The sequence below is a fragment of the Rhipicephalus microplus genome, chromosome X (genome assembly GCF_043290135.1).
Source record: "Rhipicephalus microplus isolate Deutch F79 chromosome X, USDA_Rmic, whole genome shotgun sequence".
NCBI classification, from domain to species: Eukaryota; Metazoa; Arthropoda; class Arachnida; order Ixodida; family Ixodidae; genus Rhipicephalus; species Rhipicephalus microplus.
The window spans coordinates 424,505,682-424,531,398 of record NC_134710.1 but is presented as its reverse complement, the minus strand read 5'-3'; the positions used below and the strand labels follow the sequence as shown (position 1 = coordinate 424,531,398).

Below are 25,717 nucleotides of genomic sequence, written 5' to 3'. Positions count from 1 at the left end.
AGATAAAACTGTCATTTCCAAATTTCGAGCCGAAATTTCTGCATGTGATTGACACGACATATTTTAAGCTGTTTCAATCGTACTTTGACCACAGCAGCTCAATTAAGTTTCTTGAAACAAGGTATGTGAAGTCCCTGGCAAGGCAATGTACTTTATACCTACCAATTATGAACTATACAGGCCCCACCAGATGCCGTGAAAATCTGTGACGTCGCAGGGTTTGGTGTGGTATTACTAAGGCAGTGTTGCCGCACACCTTTCTTTTTTGTTCGTTTTCACACTTACTTAGTGTGTTTTTTAGGCAAGAGTGACAATTTTGGTATTATGCAAAATTAATTTACTAATACAAAAAAATAGTTTTTGTTTTTAAGTCAACATCATTAGTTGACCAGTCTGAATTTCATGAAATGGCCAAAGGCCTTTTGCTGCACATGTGGGGTCGCCCTCACTGTGAGTGGGGTATGCTGTTAACTTTAATAAAAAAACAGACCAGTACAGCTGAAGCAGTCAGCGAATACAATTGCCTCAACTACAATTTAGCCAAGATAATGATCATTCACCTTAATCAGGCCCAGGTTTACTATGATTTCGTTAGTAAGCCCTGATAATTGATTCTCCTTTTCCGCTAGACTGAAGGCAGCAGAGAGCAGCGAGTCTGCGCAGTTTACGGCAAATTTTCCTGAGTCACCTTCTTCACCACTGCCCAGCACTGATGCCACCTGTACGAAATGCCACACAGCATTTTAGTTGCATCCTCGATGCTTAGCAACAACGATTAATTACAGGTAATGGCAGAGTCACTACTTACTTTCATGAAGGCTGTTACATAGCTACGAATAAGGTCAGTGCCACTTGCAGTGGATTCAACCTCTCGAAGCAAATTCTGTGCACGATGACTGCCAAGCTGCGCCAGCTTGGCTGCTGTCGGAGAAAACAAGAACTCCTGCAAGAGAGCGACACATTTTGTGCCTGTTTAATGCCGTCAAAGCTTTAAGATGGCTTCAGCTCATTACAAGCACTCACAACTTTCTGGCCTGTATCAAGGTAAGGTAGAGAAAGTATATATATCCATTTTGTGCAGTGGACTCGGTGAATAAAACTGCTTCTCATATTAATGGTTTCATAGCCGACTTTTGCACCTCTGCTTACTTGTCAGTCATGAGAACTCTATTTCAATAGAACACATTTTTATCATTCTTTCAGGTACTATTTAATGAAACTCTACTGTGCACATCGACAGCATTAGTGACTGTGTATGTGTATACATGCACAGTGCGTATATTTGATACACATGACATCGACACTTTCCACTGTTTCCTACACCTCTACAATGCATGTAAAGATCAATAATTTATTACTCCAGTGAAATATAAACTGTGACAGAGTTCGAAGCAACTGCTACACTAGGCAAAGTTGCGATGGTTCTATGCAAAGCCAAATCTGCGCTATCGTAATTGGAACAAGATCTTCCTGCAAATTTATGCATATGGCAAGACAAAAGATTATCTAATCTTTTTTCATCTCCCACATCAGCAGCTTTCATGCATGTATACTTGTTCTTGAAAGTCTGGGCCGAAGGAATAAAAGTAAAAAGACGACACTAGGAAACGCTGCTAGGTACCAGACAATGAAAGTAACAATTAAACTAAAAGTAGAATAAACAAGAAAAGACCGTGTTGGTACAATGAACTGAAATGGGGCAGCTCGCTGTCTTCACAGCAAACCAATGGGAGAGTGGTGGTCGTCTTTGCGATGACGCCACCAGTGGGGTGCCACTGTCAGTCACATGGTGTGCCTGGCACGCGTAAATTAAATTCTCACTGCGAAACTTTTCTTCGCAGTTTTTGACTAAAATAGTCCCATCACACAATTCAAATAAAATGTATCTGCAAGATTAAAACATATCCAACACGTATAGGTGCATTAATGAGATAAATAATGCTGTTTCTGCATGGTCTGAGCTCGCACAATTCCTGTCGCAGAACAGGGACCCAGGTCGTTTGCTTGTTTACCGTTTTGCTTTCAAGAAGCATGAAAAAGCACGTTGCTATTCATTTGATCCACATGTACTCCCGCCCACTTATCACACTAACTTAAAGTCATGCGACGAAACAAACAAAGAGGCCCTGAAGGATAACGTTATCATTGGGTGAGTTCCATGACCACCACTTACTTGCATGAGCCAAGAGAGCAAGTAGTCGCAATATTAAAAAAAATAATAATAATAACGTCTAATGACAAATACTGATCTTTTCTTCAAACATTTTACTCATCAAGGGGACGTCAAAGTCGAAGAACGTAACCATAAATTATCCACAAAGTACTCAGGCTGAAGGGTTTATCTTATGTGAATAAACCCCTGGATTCCTGTTGGTCTGAAAAAAAAAAAAAACACTATGCATCAGGCTCCCACAAATACGGAGTTTTCTATGCACACGTTAAAATTCGCTAATGCATTAAGGCGCTATCACGCTACCCGCCCAGCCGCAACGCTCGTGACGGGACACCTGCCGCACCGAAGCGGGGAACAAATGAGCGAATCGGCAATGCTCTTTCATACTCCACTTGGGTGCGACAGGTGCCCCGTTATGTGCGTTGCGGCTAGGCGAGTAGCATGTGGACAGGCCCCATGAGAAACAGACGACTGCAATCGACAAGTTTCCTTTACACACACACGATCAGCGTGGCCACTAGAGCAACCAATGTCTGAGGCTTTGTATCTCAGCTTCTCATATATTACTTTAGAGTGCGCCGATAGATGGGGGCACAGTAGTACGCTGTGCTTCAGCAGCACAGGCTGTCATCGCAAAAGGAGCCATGCTTTCGGCGCCCGACAACACACTGCTCCTTCCCAGCATGTACACCATAAGGCAGGGAAGCTCTGCTATGTACTAGACAATGGAAGTGCAACAATTCACATATAAAATAAAGAGGGAAGAATAAAAAGAAAAGACAATGCTGGGAAACTGCTAAGTACCAGACAATGAAGTGCAACAATTCTTATAAAAAAAAAAAAGAGAAGCCCATGCAACAGCTTGTTTCAATGTAAACTTTTGCAACAAAAACCATCTCTCTTAGAAAGTACACATGCATCTACATGCGAGTACAACATCAGAACACCACAACCAACCTGTGCAACATGGTTTAATTTCTTACGGCATTGCATACCAATGTTAGTCGCAAATGATCTTTCGATCACAATCATTTGTCAGACCAAGTCACAGCCATTAAACTAGTTTCACAAACATATAGCTAATTTGTCAAGCAGCTTCACAGATGAATTAAACACACAGAGTTTTACAAAAGACAGTACCGCATTTAGCCAATCAAGATGTTGGGACAGCTCCACGTCAATTACACTGTCTTTTTTACAGTTGACTGAACCCTTGCCAAGCCTCGCATTGTTTGAATCTGGACAGGGGCTCACATTGATTGACAGGCTTCATTTCAAAAACAGTATCAGCCTGCGTGACTGCCAGTTACCTAAAAAACTGCCTGTGCTTTGTCATTACCTCTGCACTGCAGCCAGCCTCGATGTACTCCTTCTGTAATCTGCCTTTTACAGTGCTGTCACCCTCTTCTTCGCGGCCTTCTTCTTCGTCGTCGTTCTCCTCTTCATCGTCAACACCTTCGTGATCACTGTTCATGTAGCAGACAAATAAGCGGGTATTAGCATAGCAATTTGTCTTGACTTGGTTTTTTATTTTACTAGATAATGCTCTTGTGTTTAGTAATTCAGATTAATATTTTCTTGAAAAGAATAGATAGGCTGTAAACATGCTCAATAAAAACTGCCTTGTTGCATTTCGATGGTTCTTAGCATAGTTTAAGAAATTTCAGCAAGGATCATAATTAAAAATGGGGCTGCATATTTATCTAATATCTTTCCCACACCAAAACCAGTGCAAAGCCAATTAACCCATTAGGGCCCATGCAGGAACTGTTGGTTGAATTTCACAGAAAGTTTACATATTTGTCAGACTACATTACACCAAAGCAGCTGTACATTTTTATAGAGTTACATTTATGTCTTCAGCAGTTATGACACTGTACTTTGGAAAGTATGCTGGGCTGATGCCATAGTAATGAGCAAGCAAGCTAGGCTTTTCCCTAACTATTACCAAAGTTACCTTGGCATACAAGGCTTGTTGAAGCACCAACGGTTCTTACAAAGTATAACCCCACACGATTCACAGCACCATGCCTTTGTTTTATGAGAGATAGTACACGTTAATAAGCTTCTTGTACAAATAACCGTACGGATAGAGGGTAATAGCAGGCACACTGGGCACTGGCAATCACTCGATAGTTCTGTTGGATACAACAACGCTTAAGTAGTTTCTTGCTATTATGCGGGTGAATGGCAGTAGTGTCTTGCTATTATGCGGGTGAATGGCAGCAGTCAAGGTGTAGCGAGTCTGCTAACTTTCACTAGGTTAGCAGATCCTCCATGCACTGAGTGCAAAAATATTGATCACCTCAGTAAATAGGGGCCTCCACCACTTTTCCCAATAGATGATAATTCTGTAGTTTACGCAGTTTGATCATGGAGGTGAATCTTTTCAATGCCATGGCAGTAGCTGCCGACGAGATTTGGCATTACTAAAAATAAATTAAAAAAAACTTCTGGCAAATGTGCGAAAGTAGATGCACTATCGTTGGTCACACGTTGATTGGTTTCACAAGCATTCTGTTGGTGATGCAATACTGCCTTGCTGCAACAGGCTGAAATGGTAAGGAACCAGTAGGCCCTGAAAAATATGATGTCAATGTGCATACTCTAGTCGCATCGTGTTATTCCCGATCACATGTCTGTAAGATACTCCCTAATCGGCACCTACTTTTTGAAGCAGAATAGCCTTGGCTCTGCTGAGGCTTGTACCACTCCTCCTTGTGGCCCTGGCTCTTCCGTCAGCTGCAGGGCTGGGACGTCGTTTGGATCAGATTTCACAGGAGACTGGCTTCCGGGTCTGCACAAGATCAAAGCAGTTAAGGGGTGAGGTGGGTCTTTAGATGACTTTTCTTATTTTTAGTGCCAGCTAGATGAAAATGGGCAGTCTTGAGCAGTTTTTTACGCTGATTTCAAATCTGTAATTAGTTTTTTATTAGCTGCAATAGTTCATAAAATATAGATGCCTGAAATTAAATTAGTTTCATACTCGTTACGGGGCTTTATGAAAATTTAGTCTTGCTAAACCAAAATCAGAATGCATGACACTGTTGCTAAAGATCTACTGTAGGGGGTGATGCTATTTTTATTCATTCAGAAGCATTTTACATGAAAAAAAAAAAGGATCATGAAATTACTATGAATATTTTTTTCTAATTAGCAGCCACTGCTACACCTAACTGTAAATTTCATGGGAGTGCACGAGTGATGAAAATAGCATCACCCCCCAGATCATTTCAATACGAATAAAATGATACCACATATGCCATTTTTGCTCAAATATAACACAGAAAAAACACCCGTAAGGCTGAGTACGGTGTGCAAAAACATCGAACTGAGAAGAACGCATTTGAAGTTTCAACCCAAAGTAGCTTTTCTTGAAATTAACTTACCACAATACAAATGGTACTGTTTTGTAGCTCTGTGTTTTGTGAACAGGGCCGTACTAAATGTGTGACTGCAGACTCTCAAAATAATAGTTCCGTGACCACCGAAACGGCATGAGAAACTGTATTTACAACGCTGTGTGTCTGTTTCAGTACACAGCAAGCAAAATAGCACTTGAACAGCATGGTAGCAAACACTTGAATAGTATAATGAAGTGGCTCTTCCATAGACAGCATATCTACGCACAATATTCCAGTCCAAAATGCTATTTTTGTCGAAAAATTGCCACTGCTGTCCACTGAAACTGCCCTACAGCATACCAGGACTGTAGGCCGAGTCTCTTGCTGGTTTGTGTCGCTTTGCAAGGCGGGTTTTTGTTGAACAGCTGTCAGTGTGCTTTTTCTTAGACTTCTCCAGCCTGACGTTATCTTTTTAAAGGCTGCGGAGCACCGAGCGATCTCCAGGGCTATACCCTAGTTTTTCCGCAATTCCCGCATTGCTTCTCGTGACACTTTGGTTGAAGCGGCTGACAGCTTCAACCACTGCCCTTTCGACGCTGCGCAATGAGGTGTGCTGCGTTTTCGAAACCTGCTGCCAAATCACAGAGTGCAAGCTTTCACTGGGGTTCTGCATGAGGCCGTCGCTGCACCTTTGCAGAAGGGCTGTCTCACTAAGGCGCGTGAACACGGGCTCCAGTGCCTCGCACACAAAGTCGGGCAAGCTATGGTCGTGCGGCGGCAGCTCCTAATTGTTGGCCTCAGCCCTGTTGAATTTGCACCATGACTCGGGGCCTTCAGGACAAAGCTCATGCCCGGGTGTCTGGTCAGTGGATGACATGTGCTTCAGCGTGGCCAGCACAGCCTTCTGCATTCCTGGCACATCATGCTTGTGACTGCGCAAGGCATAACCATAGTAAGAGGCGATCTTCTTGATTTTATCTTGAGTCAGCCTGCCCTTACCACCAAGTGGCTGACCTTGAGCTTTTTTTTGCCGCTGAGGGTACGCAAGGCTGCAAACATTCGTTTATGCACATGGTTTATGCAGTCTTTTTTTTGCCACCTTGATAAAGCCGTAGACTTCATTTGTTGTGAGGGCGTGGTAGGTTTTGCTGTCCCCATCTGAAAGCATTGTCGTATATCGAAGCTTATGCTTTTCGAGTGACCGCTGGAATAATAGAAGGGCTGCTTCCACTTCCATTTGACCAGCCTTGCAATCAATATTTCTTTGGCACACAGGTGCATGATCAACAAGCCAGGCAGCGTATCCTTCGTCATTTTCTTTAGGTCCCAAGGTGCACCCCAAACAAAAGTTTGACAAGACAACATGGTCTATCACTAAACCTGTATACATCTCGATGATGCACCCGACACATGTGTGAAGTGTGCCCACGGGTCAACCAGGTGCCATCATAAATCTCGTCGATGTGCCCGGGTGCGTTGCCCAACTCCGCATACAAGTCCTTGATGCAAGCAACACTAGCACCTTCACACTCGGTGGCAGTGGCACTGCAGGCATTCTGCATTGTTTTCATGTGGCTTTGGAAGGTTTTGTGGTGCAGGCCTCGATGAGATACATTCATGGCAGCAAAAAAGTCCGAGAGAGCTGTTGCCCCCTTACCGATGCTGCTGATGGCCTTCATTGTGCTACGTCATGCAAGCGTGTTGCCAATCATGCCATGACGTCATCGCCATCGCCGAGCACATAAAAGCGAGACACGCAAAATAAAACTTCCTTGTTCTTGCTTGGTTACTGAGCCGTTCACTCGCGACGTAACAGTGGCGACGAGGCACGAATCGACGCAGTGGGAGGAGGCTTTGAAGCGCGGCTGCTGAAACAGGCAGCGATGGCGCCGGGACAGGCGCCTGCATTCACGGAAGAAGAAGGAGGCTGGTCCGCCTACAAGGTACGCTAGGAAGCATACTTTCAAGCACAGGAAATCACAGACGAGGCAAAACAACGAGCCCTGCTGGTGGCGGCTCTGTCCAATGGCGCCGTCAAAGTACTTCAGGGACGATGCCACCCCAAAAGCGTGAACGACCTCACCTACAGCGATGTCATCAAGCATCTGCAGAGCCACTACGAGCCGCAGGTCAACGAAACAGCAGCCAGCTACCGATTCTTCACGCGCACACAGGCAGAAGGTGAGCGAGTGCGGGATTTTGTAGCCAGCCTTCGCCGCATGGCCGAAGACTGCAATTTCGGCGACATGTTGCACCGCATGCTGCGGGACCGCATTGTATGTGGTGTTCGAGACGACGACATAAGACATCTGTTGTTGACCCGCGGTTCCCTGACTTTGAAGGAAGCAGAAGACTTCGTAATGGCTGCTGAGGCCGCCGCGGAAAACGCGCAGCACATGCAGCCACTGCCCTCCTCGGTAGCCGACACAACGAATTTTGTCCGGCCGGGCCTCTCACGTTCGAAGTCGAAGAAAGCAAGTGGGCTATCTCGCAATAAGGATCGGCCTTGCACCTGCTGTGGTGCATCCTCGCACCAAGCGGATGATTGTCGTCCTCTCCGAACAGTGTGCCATCGATGCCGGAAACGCGGCCACTTGGCACGAGTGTGTAGAGCGTGGGACGAAAACACTAATCGGAGGCAACAAGCGAACGCCCTTTCGCAAGACCCACAAGAGAGTTCGGATGACTGCGAAGCTTTATACACGCTGAATGCGCATCAAGTGACGGACAGCGCGCACGTAAAGCCTATTTTGCGCCAGATAAGTTAGAACAGAGTGCCGCTCACTATGTTGGTAGACACGGGTTCACCTGTGAGTGTTATTCCGCGGTCAGTGTTCGAGCGACACCGAGGCAAATGGCCACGTTTGCAAGCCACAACAATGAAGCTGTCATGTTTCAAGGGCCCACTTCCTATCAACGAAAAATTGCAACTCAATGCGACCAGAAGGTTGGACGCTAGGAGTCGCAGAGTGCGGACGCACGTTGTGTAGGCTCCGCAGTTTTCAAATGATTTTTGTTAAAAAATTGCAAAACTTGGCTAAAGTCTCTACGCCAATCGACGGAGGAAGTTCAGCCGAACACCTGGATACCAACTATTGCAAGGTGGGCCCGCTTTTTCGGCACTGACACCGATAATTCTGAGTCGCCACGAAGATCAAACATTGCGTCTGCCGCCGCAGCGGCGGGGAGAGCTAGGTCCAACGCGTCGACGAGGACGCCTGGGGCGACCCCGGAACGCCTCGACGGCGCGTCTAGCACCACGATGGAGGTTGTAAGCGTGGAAGAAGAAGATATGCAACCGGAGGACTTTACCAACGACGCCGGATGGTGTGAAGTCCGCAGAAGAAACATCACGAAAACATCTGGAGGGATTTCAGGCCCGAAGAGAACCATGGTAAGAGACGCTGCTGCGCCGACGGGCGCGCCTGGGGACAGCAAGTGGAAAGGTGAACGAACCATACGACAAATTGCTAATGCAAGCAGACTTCCTCGTCTACCGGCAGAAGACTACAAAGTGATCGTGCGACCACGAGGAGGACTCAGCGTTTCGGAGCACAGGCAGGCACGCATATACTGCTGCCTGAGAAACGCCGCAGGCGTCGGTCGCGAAGCAGCAGAAGAAGACAGTATATGCATAAACTACAAGCAGAATATCGTGGTCGTCAGCACGCCGTCCGAAGAGCGAGCCAGGCGGTACGGAGCCATCACGAAGATCCGAGTGGGAGAGCAAGAACACGAAGCCAGCGCCTACAGAGCAGCGCCGGAAAACACATCTAAGGGACTCATAAGAGGGATATCCCAAGAGGAAAGTTCCGAAGATATTATAGACAACCTAGTGACAGCAAGAAACCCAAGCATATTACACGCGAAGAGGATGGGTAACACAGACAATGTAATCGTGCTCTTCGACGGACTACACGTGCCGAGATACGTGAAATACGGAGCGCTCATCGTCCGGTGCTCGCTATACAGAAAACACATTGACATTTGCTACGAATGTGGGAGGCTGGGACACAGGGCGGACGTTTGCCCCAACCCAGACGAAAAAATATGCAGAGGATGCGGCGTGGCCAACCCGCCGCAAGAACACCAGTGTGAAGCAAGATGTCAGCTATGCGGGCAAGCTCACTTTACGGGAGACAGACGCTGCAAGGCAAAGTACAAGATACCGTATTTGGTCCGGCGAAGACGCTGGGAGCGACGAAGAAGAGAAGAAGCGGAGGCCGAAACACCATACGGCATCAACGACTACAACAAACGAGCTGGCAAAGCAACGAGCGAGAACACCCAGGGATCAGAAGGCCATCGCACAGAAGGCTCACCCCCGGGACCATACGAGGGGGACAGTCGGAAGCAGCCCGGTCGCAGACCAAGGTCGAGGACCCGGTCCAGAACCCGTTCGAGAACCCGATCGAGAACCCGATCGAGATCCAGGGCAACGTCATGATTGCAATCCAGCCGAGGAGCGGTAGAAACTCAGGCACAGGTGAGCTTTGCAGACGCGGTCTCTGGCACTGCTGTTACACCTACACGCGCGGGGTCCGCCTTAGAACAGGAAATAACACAGATCAGACAGTTGTTAGAGCAAATAAAGCGAGAAAACGCGACGCTAAGGGAAGAGGTAAAAATGCTTAAAGTAGAAAACGCTAAGCTTAAGAACCCAAAACACTATGAGATGACCCATACCACGCCAACACCCATTAGGGCGTCGACACCTTTTCGAGCTCCGGCGACGCCCGTTCCCGCGTCGATGAGTGGAGAAACGCCACCGCATAAACGAAGGGCAAAGGAAAACGCCGATGAGCAAAGCGACTCTACACTCGGAGAAGTAAAAGGCATGTTTCAGGAAATGTTCGTAGGTTTACAGCAGCAATTCATGCAGATGCGCGCGGGCCTACAACAGCAGATAACGCAGATGCGAGATGAAATGTCTCAGAGGTTCGACACCCTCGAGGGTAGGGTAGGGCAGCTAGAAAACGTCTCGAAAGACGCCCGACCCGCAGGAGCGAGGCCGGTCAAGAGCAAGCCGTACAGCAGACCACCTGCGGCTGAGAACAGCTGCATAGAAAACTCGAGTAGCCAACATGGCGCCGCCTAATGAATACACGATTTGGCAGTGGAATTGTCGTGGGTTTCGTCGTAAGCGGGGTAACCTGCAGCAATTCGTAAAAAACAAGCAAGCACCAGATGTAATCGCCCTCCAGGAAACTGGGGGGACCGCAAAATTATCAGGATACAAATCATATAGCACTTTAGCTGAAAAAGCAACAGTAACCACACTGATACATCGTAATATAACGGCTGTAGAACACGATACTGGCGTACGCAACATAGACCACGTCCTACTAGAAATTCTCCCGTCTCGAAAAAAGGAGGGAAGCTTGTTTGTGTTGAAGGTGTACAGTCCACCACGACAAAAGGTAAAGTTTGGCTCGCTTTTCAGCAAAGTGCTAAACGTAGCGGGCAGACAAGCACTGATCGTCGTGGGCGACTTTAACGCACCACACGCCGCCTGGGGTTACACCATCGAAAACGTTAAAGGCCGCAACCTGTGGAACGACGCGCAGCACGAGGAGCTCACGCTAATAACTAACCCACAAGACCCTACCAGAATGGGGAACAGCGTCAGTAGAGACACCACGCCGGACCTTACATTCATAAGGAATATATCCAACCCTCATTGGACCAACACTAACGTAAATCTAGGCAGCGATCACTACATTGTATGCACAATTTTACAAGCAGGTCCGCGTAAAAAGAAAGGTAGAAAAATAATGTTAACCGAGTGGGACACCTTTCGTAAGATAAGAGAGGACGATGCTACAGAGACCATCGAAGATATACAGAAGTGGACAGACACACTCCAGCGTAGCGTGCAGAAAGCCACCAAACATGTTCCCGAAGAGGCAGGAATGGAAGAAATGGACAGCAAGCTCTTACACATGTGGGAGGCAAAACGCAGCCTGCAAGAGCGCTGGAAAGGTCAAAAGCACAACCGGCGTCTAAGAAAGAGAATCGTCGCGCTCGACAGAGACATAGAAGACTACGCAAATAGGCTGTCCCAGCAGCAGTGGGCAGGCATGTGCACTTTAATGAACAGGCAGTTCGGAATGTCCAAAACTTGGAACATTCTCCGAGGCCTCCTTGATCCAGAAGGCACGAAAACAACACAAAGACAAAACCTGCAACGGATACTACACAGCTACGCAGGTACAGAAGCAGAGCTCTTACGCGAGCTACGCCAGACATACGTAGGAGATGCCACAAAGGCGCGACTCCCAGAGTACGAAGGGAAGGATAACGTCGACCTCGACGCCTCCATAACAGAGGCAGAGATTCGATACGAACTCGGACGACTCAATCCCAAGTCCGCCCCGGGTCCCGACGGTATAACAAATAAAACACTTCGCAACTTAGATGACGAATCCGTCACTGCTCTCACAAAGTACATAAACGAATGCTGGGAGAAGGGCGCCATACCCCAGCAATGGAAAACCGCCAAAATCATATTAATACCCAAGCCGGGCAAAAAGCCGCTCATCGGAAATCTCAGGCCCATTTCATTGACGTCCTGCATTGGAAAGCTCATGGAAAAAGTAATTTTGACGCGTCTCGTCAGATACATGGACGACAACGAGCTATACCCACACACCATGATCGGCTTTCGACCAAGACTCTCGACGCAAGACGTCATGTTGCAGCTAAAGAATCAAATCATAGACGCCGAAACGCACACCCTGGATACAAAAGCCATTCTGGGCCTTGACCTGCAGAAGGCATTTGATAACGTCACCCACGAGGCCATATTGCGCAACTTGCAAAACCTACACGTAGGTCGGAAAGTGTACGATTACATAAAAGATTTTCTCACCAACCGTAAAGCTACAATCACGGCCGGGGAAGCGGAATCCGAAGAATTCGTTCTCGGCAACAAGGGAACACCACAAGGTTCGGTGCTTTCCCCTTTCCTATTCAACGTGGCGATGCTTGGTTTACCCTCAGAGCTGGAACGCGTCGAAGGGCTTCAGCACAGTATCTATGCGGATGACATCACCCTATGGGTGACGGGCGGGAGCGACGGTCACATAGAAGAGATTTTACAACAAGCAGTAAATACGGTAGAGCGATACGTGGAGAACAATGGCCTAAAATGCTCTCCTCAAAAATCGGAGTTATTACTCTACAGACCTACAAGCAGAGGTCGCAAGCGCATTCACGAACGACACAACATCACAATCTTAGCAGGAGGTTACCCAATACCTCAGGTACAACACATAAGAGTTCTGGGACTCCGAATATCCGAGAACGGACATAACGGGGAAGCAATAAAGTTACTGGATAACAACACCCAACAAACCATTCGAATGATTCGAAGAATCGCCAACAAAAACTACGGCGTGAAAGAACACAACTTAGTGCAGCTCATCCAAGCCTTCGTCGTCAGCCGCATAGTGTATGTGACCCCATACCTCAAGTTGCAAGTGGCGGAAAAACAAAAGATAGAATGCATAATTAAAAAAGCATATAAGCAAGCCCTCGGATTACCGATCACCACGTCTAACGAAAAGTTCGAAGCGTTAGGAATGCATAACACGCTAGACGAACTTATTGAGGCTCATATGATAGCGCAATATGAACGACTCGCGCAAAGCAACACGGGAAGACACATCCTGCACAAACTTGCAATAACGTACGCTGGCCAAAGCGGCAATAAATACGATATCCCAAAAGAAACCAGAGAGCGCATCATAATACCTCCGTTACCCAGAGAGAGAGAACACAACTTTATTGTCGTCAGACTTAAGGAGGTAGGTGACCCGCCAGGCTGAACCTGATGGCCACCTCCTCTGCCCTTTGTACGGCCTGGAGCTGAACGGCCAGGCTGGTGGAGGTCAGAACTGCCTCCCACCCCTCTGGCGAGGGAGCGGCTAGGAGATCGAGAGAGGGGGGATCTTCCCTGCAGGCCCAGAGAATGTGATTAAGTGTGGCTATTGAGCCACAATGCGAGCAATGCGGGTCAATCGAGTCGGGGTATATACGTGCATAAATGTATGGGCACGGAAATGAATGTGTTTGCAAGCGGCGCCAGATAACCTCCTGGCGCTTAGTTAGCTTATGGTGCGGGGGTGGTTTTGTCTGCCTCGAAAGACGGTAATATTGTGTGATGTCATGGTAGGATGTCAAGGCTTCACCAGGGTTTTCCAAATCAGAGGCGGGTACCACCGCTCGGCTGACGAATCCTCGAGCATATAGGTGGGCCGCCTCGTTCCCTGGGTTCCCCGCGTGAGCCGGCACCCATACCAGCGCAATGGAGGATAGTGCGTCTTCCTCAGCATCTGTAAGGAGACTGGGCAATAGTAAACGCAGAGTTGTGGGGGCCACAATGCCACGTGCGAAGTTGGATATAGCAGCCTTTGAGTCACTGAGTATAGTGGTGAATCCGGATGCTGCTGCTAGCGCTATCGCCGCTTCCTCAGCTTCTGTCGTATTAAGCACACGGACAGAAGCAGCCGCTTTAATTTGAGGTGAATTGGCGTTGTTGCCGGGGAGAGTGATTACGCTTATTGCATATGCTTTAGTAAACTCTCGGTATTGGGCGGCGTCAACGTACGCAACGGTTGGGTTGGACGCGTACGTTTTTTGCAAGAATTTGGCCCTCGCTTTCCTTCTACCGTCGTGATGGCTGGCCAACATGTTCTTTGGCAGTGGTTTTATGAGGAATTTCTTTCTGATGTTGGGGGGGATGACAGCCGGATCGTTACCCGTAGGAGATACCACATGGTCAATGTTAGCAAGGATCCAACGCCCCGTCCTGCTTCCCTGTAATCGGTGAATTTGCGCCGTAAGATGCGCTTCAAGAAGTTCTTCTAAGGTGTTATGCAGCCCAAGACTGAGGAGGTGCTCTGTCGATGTGTTTCGGGGGAGACCCAATGCCACCTTATACGCTTTGCGTAAGAGCCGATTTAGTTGGGCTCGCTCAGATTGAAGGAGGTGCAAATAAGGGAGGGCGTACGTGAAGCGCGACAAAACGAAGGCTTGAATTATCTGTAGCAGTTCTTTCTCCTTCATGCCTCGATTGCGAGCGCTCACTCGAGATATAAGATGGGCCGTCTGGTTCACGGTTACGGTGAGACGGTCTAGCGTAATGTTGTTGTGGTGGTTTGTTTGCACAATGAGTCCGAGTACTCTCATGTGGGCCACCTGCTTAATTGGCGTGTCATTGACATACACGTTAATACTAGGAAGTGGAGTCTTAATTTTGCGGCGATCTGGAGGTCGCAGTAATAGTAGCTCCGATTTGCTCTGGGAACACTCCAAACCCGCTTCTGACACGTGCTGAACGACTACGTCGGTTGCTCTTTGAAGAGTCTCCTCGATTTGACCATCGGATCCCACCGTCGTCCAGAGCGTGATGTCATCTGCGTAGAGGGTGTATCGCAGGCCGGGTATCGTGTCAAGTTTGGGAGGTAGTGACCTCATAGCGAGGTTGAAAAGGAAAGGGGACAAAACAGCTCCCTGCGGGGTGCCGCGATCACCGAGTGTGATGAGCTTAGAACGAAGGTCACCCACTGAGAGTTCAACCGTTCGATTAGATAAGAAAGCACGGACGTAGTTAAATATGCGTTCCCCGGATCGTAGTTCGGACAGACTGCCTAAAATGGCACTATGCTTCACGTTGTCAAATGCTTTGTGAAGGTCCAGACCGAGCAAAGCCTTGGTACTAGTGCCACTCTCAGGTCGTAGGAGATCGTGATGCAACTGGATGAGCGCATCCTGAGTGGATAGATGGGCCCTGAAGCCCAGCATTGTGGGGGGAAGTAGGCGGTGCTCTTCCGCGAAATTTTGCAAGCGACAGAGGACAACATGCTCCATTAGTTTGCCCAGGCAGGAGGTCAACGAGATTGGACGAAGATTCTCCAGGTCGAGTTTCTTGCCCGGTTTCGGTATAAACGCGACCCTTGCGTGTTTCCATTCTGATGGCAAATGGCCGGACCTCCAGCACTCATTCATATATTCAGTAATGGCCCCTACCGACTTTGGATCGAGGTTGCGCAGCGTCTTATTTGTCACCCCGTCAGGACCGGGTGCCGATGTTGTACGCAGTTTATGTAGCGCTATGCAAACCTCACTTTCCGAAATGTCGGCGTCCAACTGTTCGTTGGCTGTTCCAGTGTATTCAGGCAACTGCTCTGTGCTGTTCTGTTTCTGAGATGTGTTGATGTAGCGGGTGATGAGCTCCTCCAGCAGCTCTTCGTTGGTGCCCGGGTATTGATGGACAATTCGCGCGAGCTGTTTGCGTGCGGCCGACTTGGAGCTACCAGGGTCCAGCAGGTGTCGCAGAAGATGCCACGTTTTCTTGCAGCCCATCTGGCCATTGAGGCTGCCGCAAAGTTGGCCCCACTGTTGGCGTGTTAGCACAGCGGTGTGGGCTTCTAATTCACGTTCGAGCCTCGAGATGCGGCGGCGGAGCCTTGTGTTGTGACGTTGGCGCCGCCACCTACGCATGAGGCTTTCATGCGCCTCCCACATATGTAGAAGGCGTGAATCTGTTGATGGCTGTTCCGGAGTTACGTCTGCTTGGTATGTTGTAGCGTCCACATCTCGACTCAAAGAAAGTATCCATTCGTTCAAGTCCAATACCGAATCGGGTGCCGTTTCTTTGCGCAGTTGGCGGAATTTATCCCAGTCTGTAATGCGAGCTGTGGCTCGTTTTTTTACATTGCTTGTGGTTAACTCAATGGTTACTGCTAGAATGAAATGGTCACTTCCTACGGTGTGACCTGTGTTTTGCCAACGGGCACCCTCCGTGTTTTTGCAAAGGGAGAGGTCTGGGGTAGTATCTCGACATACGCTGTTCCCGATTCGCGTCGATTGCTCCGGATCATTGAGGATACTGAAACCTAGGTCGTGTATGATGCTCCATAATCGGCGACCCTTGGGGTTGGATTTCGGGTATCCCCATTCGGGATGTTTTGCGTTAAAATCGCCTAGTACGAGCAGCTTTGCATCCTTCGCCAGATTTGTTGCTTTCCGAAAGATGTAAGGTAGATCCGCAGCTGTATCTCTTGGAGGGCTGTATATATTTAAAATGAAGAGTGGCTTGTCTCCTCGTCTTTTTGGTATAATTTCCACCAGTGTGTGATGAATACTCGTACCCTCAATTTCATGTTGAATGGCTGTGACATTCTTGTGTACTAAGATGGCAGTGTGGCATTGTGCGCTCGCGGATATGTCTATTTTCTGATTATATGATGCGTATCCGGGCAGTTGAGCGGCAGTGTTCGTTTCTTGTAAAACTATGATGTCCGGCGAACATTCCCCATTTGGTGCATGGTTTTGAATATGCTGGATATGTTGCTGCAGATGGCCCTTCTTATTGCGGAAGCTCCTGCAGTTCCACTGCCAGACGGTGAGCGTGTGGAGAGCCGCCATGACTATGTTATTGGCGTAGGGGCCGGTGTTTGCCGGCTATTGGATGGTGTGCGGTGGATGGCCAACTGCACACTGAAGTCGGCCAGTGCAGCTTCGGTCGAGCTCTTTAACACGGCGAATGAGGTGGTTGTTTCCCGGATGGTTTGGTGGATCGCATTAAAGCGCGTTTCTATTTCAGCGTTCAGATCGGATTTCAGCGTTGAGATGGCTGCCGTGACTGCCGTCGTTACTTTTGTAGTGATGTCGGCGTCTGCGTGGAGTGAAGCTGTGGGTGTAGCTGCCTTGCGTTTATTAGCGTTCTGAAGTTGAGGAACTGGCGATAACGCCGGGTTTGGTGCCAGGGGGTTCGGATGTGCGTCTTGTGTTTCGGATGATGTGGGTGTAGTTTGTTTGTCGATACTGAGTGCTCTATCTATTTTGGCTTCTAGAGACTGGATGTAGCTAGTCAATTTAGCTATCTGGGACTGCTGGGCCGAGATTTGAGCCTTAAGGGCAGAATTCTCCTTTGCCAACTCCCTCACCTGTGAATCGGAAAATAGTAGTGATGCCGGGGCGCCCCGCTGCCAGGCCACCGACTTGGACGCTTCTCCGGGACCTCGACTGGATGAACGAGACACCGATGGGCTGCGCCTGGCTGATTTGGACCTTGAGTGAGATGAGGGCCTGCTGTCTCGTCGTTGGGCTGAGCGTGACCTCGGGCGCCTGCTGTGGGATCGACACCTGCTGCCACGTCGTTTAGCTGAACGAGACCCTGAGCGCCGGGTGTGGGATGGGGACCTGCTCTCTCGGCGCTGCTGCTGGTTGCTGCTGTTCCCGAGTGGTGGGAAAGATGCAGAATGGTCTCGAGATGATGGTGAGCGTCTGCTGGAGGAGCCACTGTGAGATGGGTTGCGATGGTTGTTCGACGAAGGTTCTTGCGCTTCTTGCTTCGATTGCGGGGTGGGTGGCGCCTTCTTGATAAAGCGATACTTGCAGTTTGAGCTGCCGGTGTTGTGTGCACCATTGCAGACGATGCAGCGTGGCGTGCATGCGGGTGTTTCGCCCTGTCCTGGTGTGGGGTGTTCCTCTCCGCAACGGCGGCACCGCTGCTTACGTGGCATCGGGCAAACATCCGTGCGGTGACCAACCTTGCGGCAGTTAAAACACGATTCCACCCTGTTGTAGAACGGGTACAGCCTGATGTCGGTTCCGTGGTAGAATATCCACTTTGGAAGGTTTGGCGTCATTAGTGCAACCACGACGTGCCTAGTTTGGCCCAAGCGTCTTCCACTCACGATAGGAATGGTGGGGTTGCTGGCTTGTAGGTCTGCCAAAATCTCTTCGTCTGAGAAGTCATCGTATGCATGGAACATGATGCCTCGTATGGCGTCGTCTGGAGGGGGGGCGTAGACATGGAGCTCGATAGTAGCAGCGCCGATGGTAATCGACTTCACTCGAAGGTAGGCTTGGGCGCGTTGCGAGTCGATCACGCTCAAGGTAAAGGTATTATTGGTGGGGTGCGTCCGAAGGCGATCCCGACTTGCTGGTGGCTGATCTGGCAGTGAAGCTGCCTTGAGCAGGGCGTCGTGCAATTGCCACGGCGGCACTTTCGTCAAGTCGATGGGCGTTCTTGGACGTCCTACTATATGAATGGAGTCTATATGAATGGGAAGACACATCCTGCACAAACTTGCAATAACGTACGCTGGCCAAAGCGGCAATAAATACGATATCCCAAAAGAAACCAGAGAGCGCATCATAATACCTCCGTTACCCAGAAACATGCACCCCGAACATCACCGGGAGCGGAGGAATGCAAGAGCGAGAGCACTGCACAAGAAGTTTCAACATGACGTGGACGTGGTATATGTAGATGCAGCCGAATATACAGACGGTCGACACATGGCAATAGTCGCTTCAAATCAAGCGGGCCACCTGCTTGCTAGCGGCACCATTAAAACAGGAAATTTGGAAATCGCTGAAGAAACGGCCATAGCGCTGACGCTTGCGTCCACAAGGGCCAGCGTCGTAATCAGCGATTCTAAAACCGCGATTCATAACTTCGCTAACGGAAGAGTCTCGAAAGAGGCGTTAAGAATCTTAAATAACTTTCGCGGAGAGCGCGACGTTTATGTTATATGGACGCCCGCCCACTCCTCCCTCCCGGGCAATGAAACCGCACACACCCTAGCTCGAGAGTTAGCGAGCCGAGCAGGGGCAGGAATGACGCGGAGCCCGCGTGCGGAGAGAGACCGCATGTTCAGTTACAACGAAATTACCAAGCACTACAGATTAGGGAGGCAGCACTACCCGCCACCACACTCCTCATTAAATAAGCAGCAGGCGACAGCGTGGCGCCTATTACAAACAAACACGTTCCCAAACCCAATCGCTTATAATCATTGTTACCCGGACCTCTACTCAGACAGATGTAAACACTGCAATCAGCGGGCGGACCTCAAACACATTATCTGGGCTTGCCCCAACATCGTGAAGGGGCCAAACACATACATGAATACGGAGCAGTGGGAGACCGCGCTGCTGAGCTCAAGCATCGAGGACCAACTACAGGTCATCAGGCAAGCCGAAGATGCCGCTAGGGCCCAAGGACTCCTAGCTGCCATCTAAGGGAGGGGAGTCAACTCCTCTAACACTTGCCGTTTCAATAAAAGTTGTTTCTCTCTCTCTCAATGCGACCATGAGTGGCGCGACCATTCAGGCCGCACTTTTCGTCATCGACTGTCCGGAACCGATGCTTTGCGGCCATGACACTATCCGCAGCTTCAATACGGCAGGCGTGCCGGTACTCACTGGAAACGAGGTGCCGTGTGTGCAGGCGGAAAATGCGGACAGAATGGTGGAAACCATGCTATGAAAGTACAGTGATGTCTTTGCTCCGGGGTTGGGTTCGCTCCGAGGGCCACCGGTACACCTGACCGTCAAAGAAGGCGCAAGACCCCGGTTTTGTAAGGCGCGGACGGTGCCATATGCGCTCAAACAAATGGTATCAGCAGAGTTAGATCGGCTGGTAAACGAAGGGGTGTTATCAACGGTAACATCGGCCGAATGGGCCACACCCGTGGTGCCCTTAGTCAAGAAAGATGGACAGGTGCGATTATGCGGCGACTTCCGGCTTACGGTGAACGCAGCTACCATAATGGAGCAATATTCGCTGCCGCGGGTTGACGATATCTTTGCGAACCTCAACGGCGGAAAAGTTTTCAGCACATTGGACTTGAGGAACGCCTATAATCAGCTGGCGCTTGACGACGACTCGAAGAGGCTAGTCGTTTTTAACACGCACAAGGGTCTCTACTGTTTCAACAAGCTGCCGTTCGGAGTGTCGTCAGCGCCAGCAATCTTCCAGCGGCGCATGGAGGCCGTGCTCAGCGGGATCCCCGGCATGTAGGTATATCTGGAAGACATAATTGTATCGGAAAAGGCAAACGACTGCAGGATCCTGGAGCAAGTGCTACAGCGCCTGAGGGAACACGGCCTGCGCCTACGACGGGAGAAATGCAAGTTCAGGCAAGAGCAAGTCACCTTTCTCGGACACTGCATCGACAGACACGGCCTACGCCCCAAAAGCAACATCACGGCACTGCTCGACGCCCCCAGCCCACTTCGGTTCCGCCGCCATGGCCAGAAACGGGCCGGAAATGGTCTCGAGTGCACATCGACTACGCAGGCCCCGTCGAAGGACACATGCTACTGGTGTTCGTAGATGCTGAAACAAAGTGGCTGGAGGCCATATCGAGGCGGAGTACGACATCAGAAGCCACCGTGGAAGCGTTGAGGCCCATATTTGCCAGGTTCGGAGTGCCACAAACACTTGTTTCAGATAATGGGCCACAGTTCGTCTCAGCCGGGTTTCAGAAGTTCGTAAGAATGAACGGGATCAACCATGTGACGACGGCGCCTTACCACCCACAGTCAAATGGCCTGGCGGAACGCGCGGTTCGCACGATCAAGGAAGGCCTTCGAAAAAGCCAAGGGGGTGGCACATTCATTAAACGTCTCAGTCAGTTTTTCTGCCGATACCGACGGACACCGGTAAAGGCTGGGAAGTCTCCGTCCGAACTACTGCTGGGTTATCAGCTACGGACCAGGCTAGACTGTTGCCTCCTGAGTGCAGGCGGGGAACCGCGTCTTGAAGAGCGCTCCTCCACCATGCCGTTCCGTGCAGGACAGCCGGTGTGGCTGAGAAGTTTCCACAGCCAGCCAAAATGGTTGCCGGGAGTGGCAGTACCCAAGGGGCTCGGATGGCGACTGTGTCTACGCCGGACGGCGAGCAACGTCATCATGCGAACCAACTGCGGCTGCGCACACCGAAGGACTCGAACACGACGCAGCCAGGGAACGCTACAACATCCACCACCACCGCTAACGAAACCTCGCCGATGCCAGCCGACATGGCTGACCCCACGCCGGCGGGGTCACCGCCCTCAAGCCAACCTGAGGCACCGCCGCCGCTTCGCCGGTCCAACAGGCTACGGCGACCACCTCAAAGGTTCAACTGGTAAAAGGGGGAGATGTGCTACGTCATGCAAGCGTGTCGCCAATCATGCCATGACGTCATCGCCATCGCCGAGCACATAAAAGCGAGACACGCAAAATAAAACTTCCTTGTTCTTGCTTGGTTACTGAGCCGTTCACTCGCGACGTAACACATTGCACGCAAATTGACTTCAAAAGGCCTAATCTTGACCTCACTGTCGCCGGCTACTCTTGGGGACGAAAAACGGTCCTCACGGAAGTCGCAGTCACTGCACGAGAGCACAAGCTTTGAGCACAGGCCGTAGTCTTTTTTTCCCCTCGAAAAAGTCATGCTTTTCGCGCCACACTCGGGGCACACGACGAGCCCAAACAACGAGTTTATCACGGCTATGTCGACGATCGAGAATTCCGTGCCGTTTTCTTTGCCGTTGTCCTCCAGTTCAACGTCGAGTAGCTTGAACTTTCGTTCCGTCGCGCATTGTGATGCCAAGGTCTCCTTCAAATCCGCCGCATTTCTAGCGCGCTCGGCTGTCTCCTCCTCACTGAAGAACATCGTGCAAACACGGTCTTGAATATTTCTTGAAGTACCAGGTGACCCGATAATGCGATCACCCAAGAAAATGCTGCAGCTAGGGCCGGGCGAGAGCACCACCGCTGGCACCGCTTCGGCTACAACAGGTAGTCGCGGCAGCGTGCCGTCGTCGGAAAGAACTCCCTCGGCTGCATCAGGAGCTCTTGGCAGCACGATATCGTCGCCTTCCTTCCATTGCGCGTTCCACGCACGCCGTTTTTTCTTGCCGTACGCTTGACGAGTCTTCTTTTTTAGCCGAGGGTCTCCGCTCACACCGGCCATAGCGTTAAAACAAAAGGCAGAACACCACACGCGCGCGCAACAGCAACCGCTGCGGCAGACCGGCGGAGCAAGAAAAAAAAACTGGCGGGTCGCCTTGGACGCGCCAGCCAATGGGAAGCGCGAGACAGGGGGCTCGACTTGCGAGCGCGCGCTTTAGCCAATCGGCGGTACGGAAAGGCTTTCAGAAAAGCGGCGAGAGTTGTCGTTCTCTTGAGGCGACGCCATATTGAGGGGCCGCAAAATGAGCACAAAGAAATCAGCTTCAAAACAAGACCAAGATCGCGGCGATCGGCTCCCTGCTTCGTCGTCAGTGCGCGCGGGAAGTTTGACCAAATATTCCGTGTTGCGGAGCGTTTCGCGACTACCGTGCCGTTTTGAAATGCGATTTTATATTTCCCGATCGAATTCAGTGTTGAAGCTTTTATGGCAGGTGCTTATTGGTGCAAACATTCGAAAAATGCGGTTTTCTCAAAAACGATTTTTTGGTCATTTTTGACCATTCTAAGACCCGCGTCCTCCCTTAATGTCCCAAGATCACCATATGATTATGAGAGACGCTGTAGTGGAGGACTCCGGAAATTTCGATCACCTTGTGTTCTTTAACGCGCACCCAAATCGGAGCACACAGGCCTACAACATTTTCGCCTCCATCGAAAATGCAGCCGCCGCAGCCGGGATTCGATCCCGCGACCTGCGGGTCAGAGTACCTTGGCCACTAGACTACCACGGCGGGGCCAGTGTGCCCTAACAGCGCTTGCTGGCAATTAAAAAATTCAAGATTTCCCGCAGAGCACCATGGGCGTTCCATGGAAAAGCTAGCAACACTTTGTGGGAACTAAACCACATGACCAGTCACATGCACCCACAAGCATCTTTTGCACTCATGCCCATTCGGCATTTCTACATTTAACCTCCTCGCTCGCAAACAGTGATGTGTGCGATTTGCAAAGCTGCCCAATGGACGCCAACATGTCACTGCTACACTGGCAAGAGTACCTCGCTGCTATCAAGCGGCATGTGATGCTTTACGCAGAGCCTGAAAGCAACGTTGAAGCTGGGTGGAAGTTCGATGTGTGGGAAAAGTCCGTGAGGAAATCAAGAAAACGAAGGACCAAGATCTTCACATGCGCTGTAACTGAAGCTGTGTTCAAAGTCAACTTTTCTTTTTTGGCTAGAAGGGGTGCAAGTTGGGAGGTCGACTTATCATCGGCAATATACAGTACATGGAAGTACTTCAGCATGACCAAGTAGCACCATTGTTCCTTTAATTGACCCGTTATGCCTGCTAGGCATTGGCAACATTGCATCTCAAATTTTTAATGGCAGCTCATTTTTTTCAACACAGCAGTAGCCCATGATGCCGCTTCCGTTCGGAACCAAAAAGCAATGACAAGAAGGGGGCAACTTAGACTAAGGGGTCAAGCACTTTTCAGCAGACTGCAATGTTTCAACTTCAGGTGCACAGTTGCCTTTCATAGCTTAGAAAAAATTTAAAAAACCCGGACATCAATGTCAAGAAACACTAGTCAGCAAAATTTGCCTACCCTTTACGGTAATGTTATCCTAATAGAAACGAAAGTGACGCACTGTGACAGGAATGCTTGAAGAACCTCCCGCGCAGGGCTGGCAACGTATTCTTTTGTCATTAGCTCAGCGAGTAGGACCATGGCACCTTCCGTTGTTGAAGCCGGCCAGCTCACCTGATGGTCCTTCTCAGCCTGCAACAAAAGATATAAGATCGCTGGCTGAAATAGGAGCGCCCATTTGTATGTAGACAACTAGCCAAGCTTTAATTTGCAGTTTTGCTTTCCCATAAACATGTCAGAAAAAAAATATACTCTATAATCGACATGACGTATTTAGCATACAGAACAAAGTGCACATACATGCTACTACAAAAATATGTTTGGCAAGTGGGACACCACTGGATATATAAAAGCCACTTTCACACTGGGTATAACTTTGCTAAAATGGATTTGAGCTATTGAATACATTTAAAAAAATGCATTACATCAGTGGCCACTCGACTATGTGCAATACATTTGCACTATCACCATGTTCTAAGCGGTATCGAGCATACAGATGACGATGCTTAAAGGGTCATGATGGGGTTGTCAGCGTTAAATCAGACTGAAGAACTCATCGGTGTCTGCCATATTGCCTTCACGCCTTCCCATGCCTACCGTTAAAGGGAGTCATTGCACTGACATTAAAGAGGCACTAAACTGAAAATATGAGTCAGTTTAGACCGGAAAAGTATACTCTGAATAATTGTCTTTAATATCGCTTTCAATATCTTAAGATAAAATCAAGATAAAACTGTCATTTCCAAATTTCGAGCCGAAATTTCTGCATGTGATTGACACGACATATTTTAAGCTGTTTCAATCGTACTTTGACCACAGCAGCTCAATTAAGTTTCTTGAAACAAGGTATGTGAAGTCCCTGGCAAGGCAATGTACTTTATACCTACCAATTATGAACTATACAGGCCCCACTAGATGCCGTGAAAATCTGTGACGTCGCAGGGTTTGGTGTGGTATTACTAAGGCGGTGTTGCCGCACACCTTTCTTTTTTGTTCGTTTTCACACTTACTTAGTGTGTTTTTTAGGCAAGAGTGACAATTTTGGTATAATGCAAAATTAATTTACTAATACAAAAAAATAGTTTTTGTTTTTAAGTCAACATCATTAGTTGACCAGTCTGAATTTCATGAAATGGCCAAAGGCCTTTTGCTGCACATGTGGGGTCGCCCTCACTGTGAGTGGGGTATGCTGTTAACTTTAATAAAAAAACAGACCAGTACAGCTGAAGCAGTCAGCGAATACAATTGCTTCAACTACAATTTAGCCAAGATAATGATCATTCACCTTAATCAGGCCCAGGTTTACTATGATTTCGTTAGTAAGCCCTGATAATTGATTCTCCTTTTCCGCTAGACTGAAGGCAGCAGAGAGCAGCGAGTCTGCGCAGTTTACGGCAAATTTTCCTGAGTCACCTTCTTCACCACTGCCCAGCACTGATGCCACCTGTACGAAATGCCACACAGCATTTTAGTTGCATCCTCGATGCTTAGCAACAACGATTAATTACAGGTAATGGCAGAGTCACTACTTACTTTCATGAAGGCTGTTACATAGCTACGAATAAGGTCAGTGCCACTTGCAGTGGATTCAACCTCTCGAAGCAAATTCTGTGCACGATGACTGCCAAGCTGCGCCAGCTTGGCTGCTGTCGGAGAAAACAAGAACTCCTGCAAGAGAGCGACACATTTTGTGCCTGTTTAATGCCGTCAAAGCTTTAAGATGGCTTCAGCTCATTACAAGCACTCACAACTTTCTGGCCTGTATCAAGGTAAGGTAGAGAAAGTATATATATCCATTTTGTGCAGTGGACTCGGTGAATAAAACTGCTTCTCATATTAATGGTTTCATAGC

General features: G+C 49.1%; 1 protein-coding gene across 4 annotated transcripts in view; it reads right to left on the bottom strand.

Annotated features, from left to right (window-relative positions):
- The window catches only part of LOC119160935 (uncharacterized), a 120,228-nt gene that overhangs the window by 5,786 nt on the left and 88,725 nt on the right, over positions 1-25,717 (bottom strand). For 2 of the 4 annotated variants that reach the window (XM_037413215.2, XM_075880389.1), the window contains exons 5-11: positions 25,399-25,533; positions 25,151-25,309; positions 23,867-23,997; positions 4,842-4,970; positions 3,513-3,639; positions 809-943; positions 561-719 (exon numbers count right to left, since the gene is read on the bottom strand). In XM_037413215.2, coding sequence (XP_037269112.2) covers positions 561-719; positions 809-943; positions 3,513-3,639; positions 4,842-4,970; positions 23,867-23,997; positions 25,151-25,309; positions 25,399-25,533 — 975 coding nt within the window. The remainder of the gene's footprint in view (positions 1-560; positions 720-808; positions 944-3,512; positions 3,640-4,841; positions 4,971-23,866; positions 23,998-25,150; positions 25,310-25,398; positions 25,534-25,717) is intronic. The other 2 variants (XM_075880391.1, XM_075880390.1) reach the window with 2 other exon arrangements.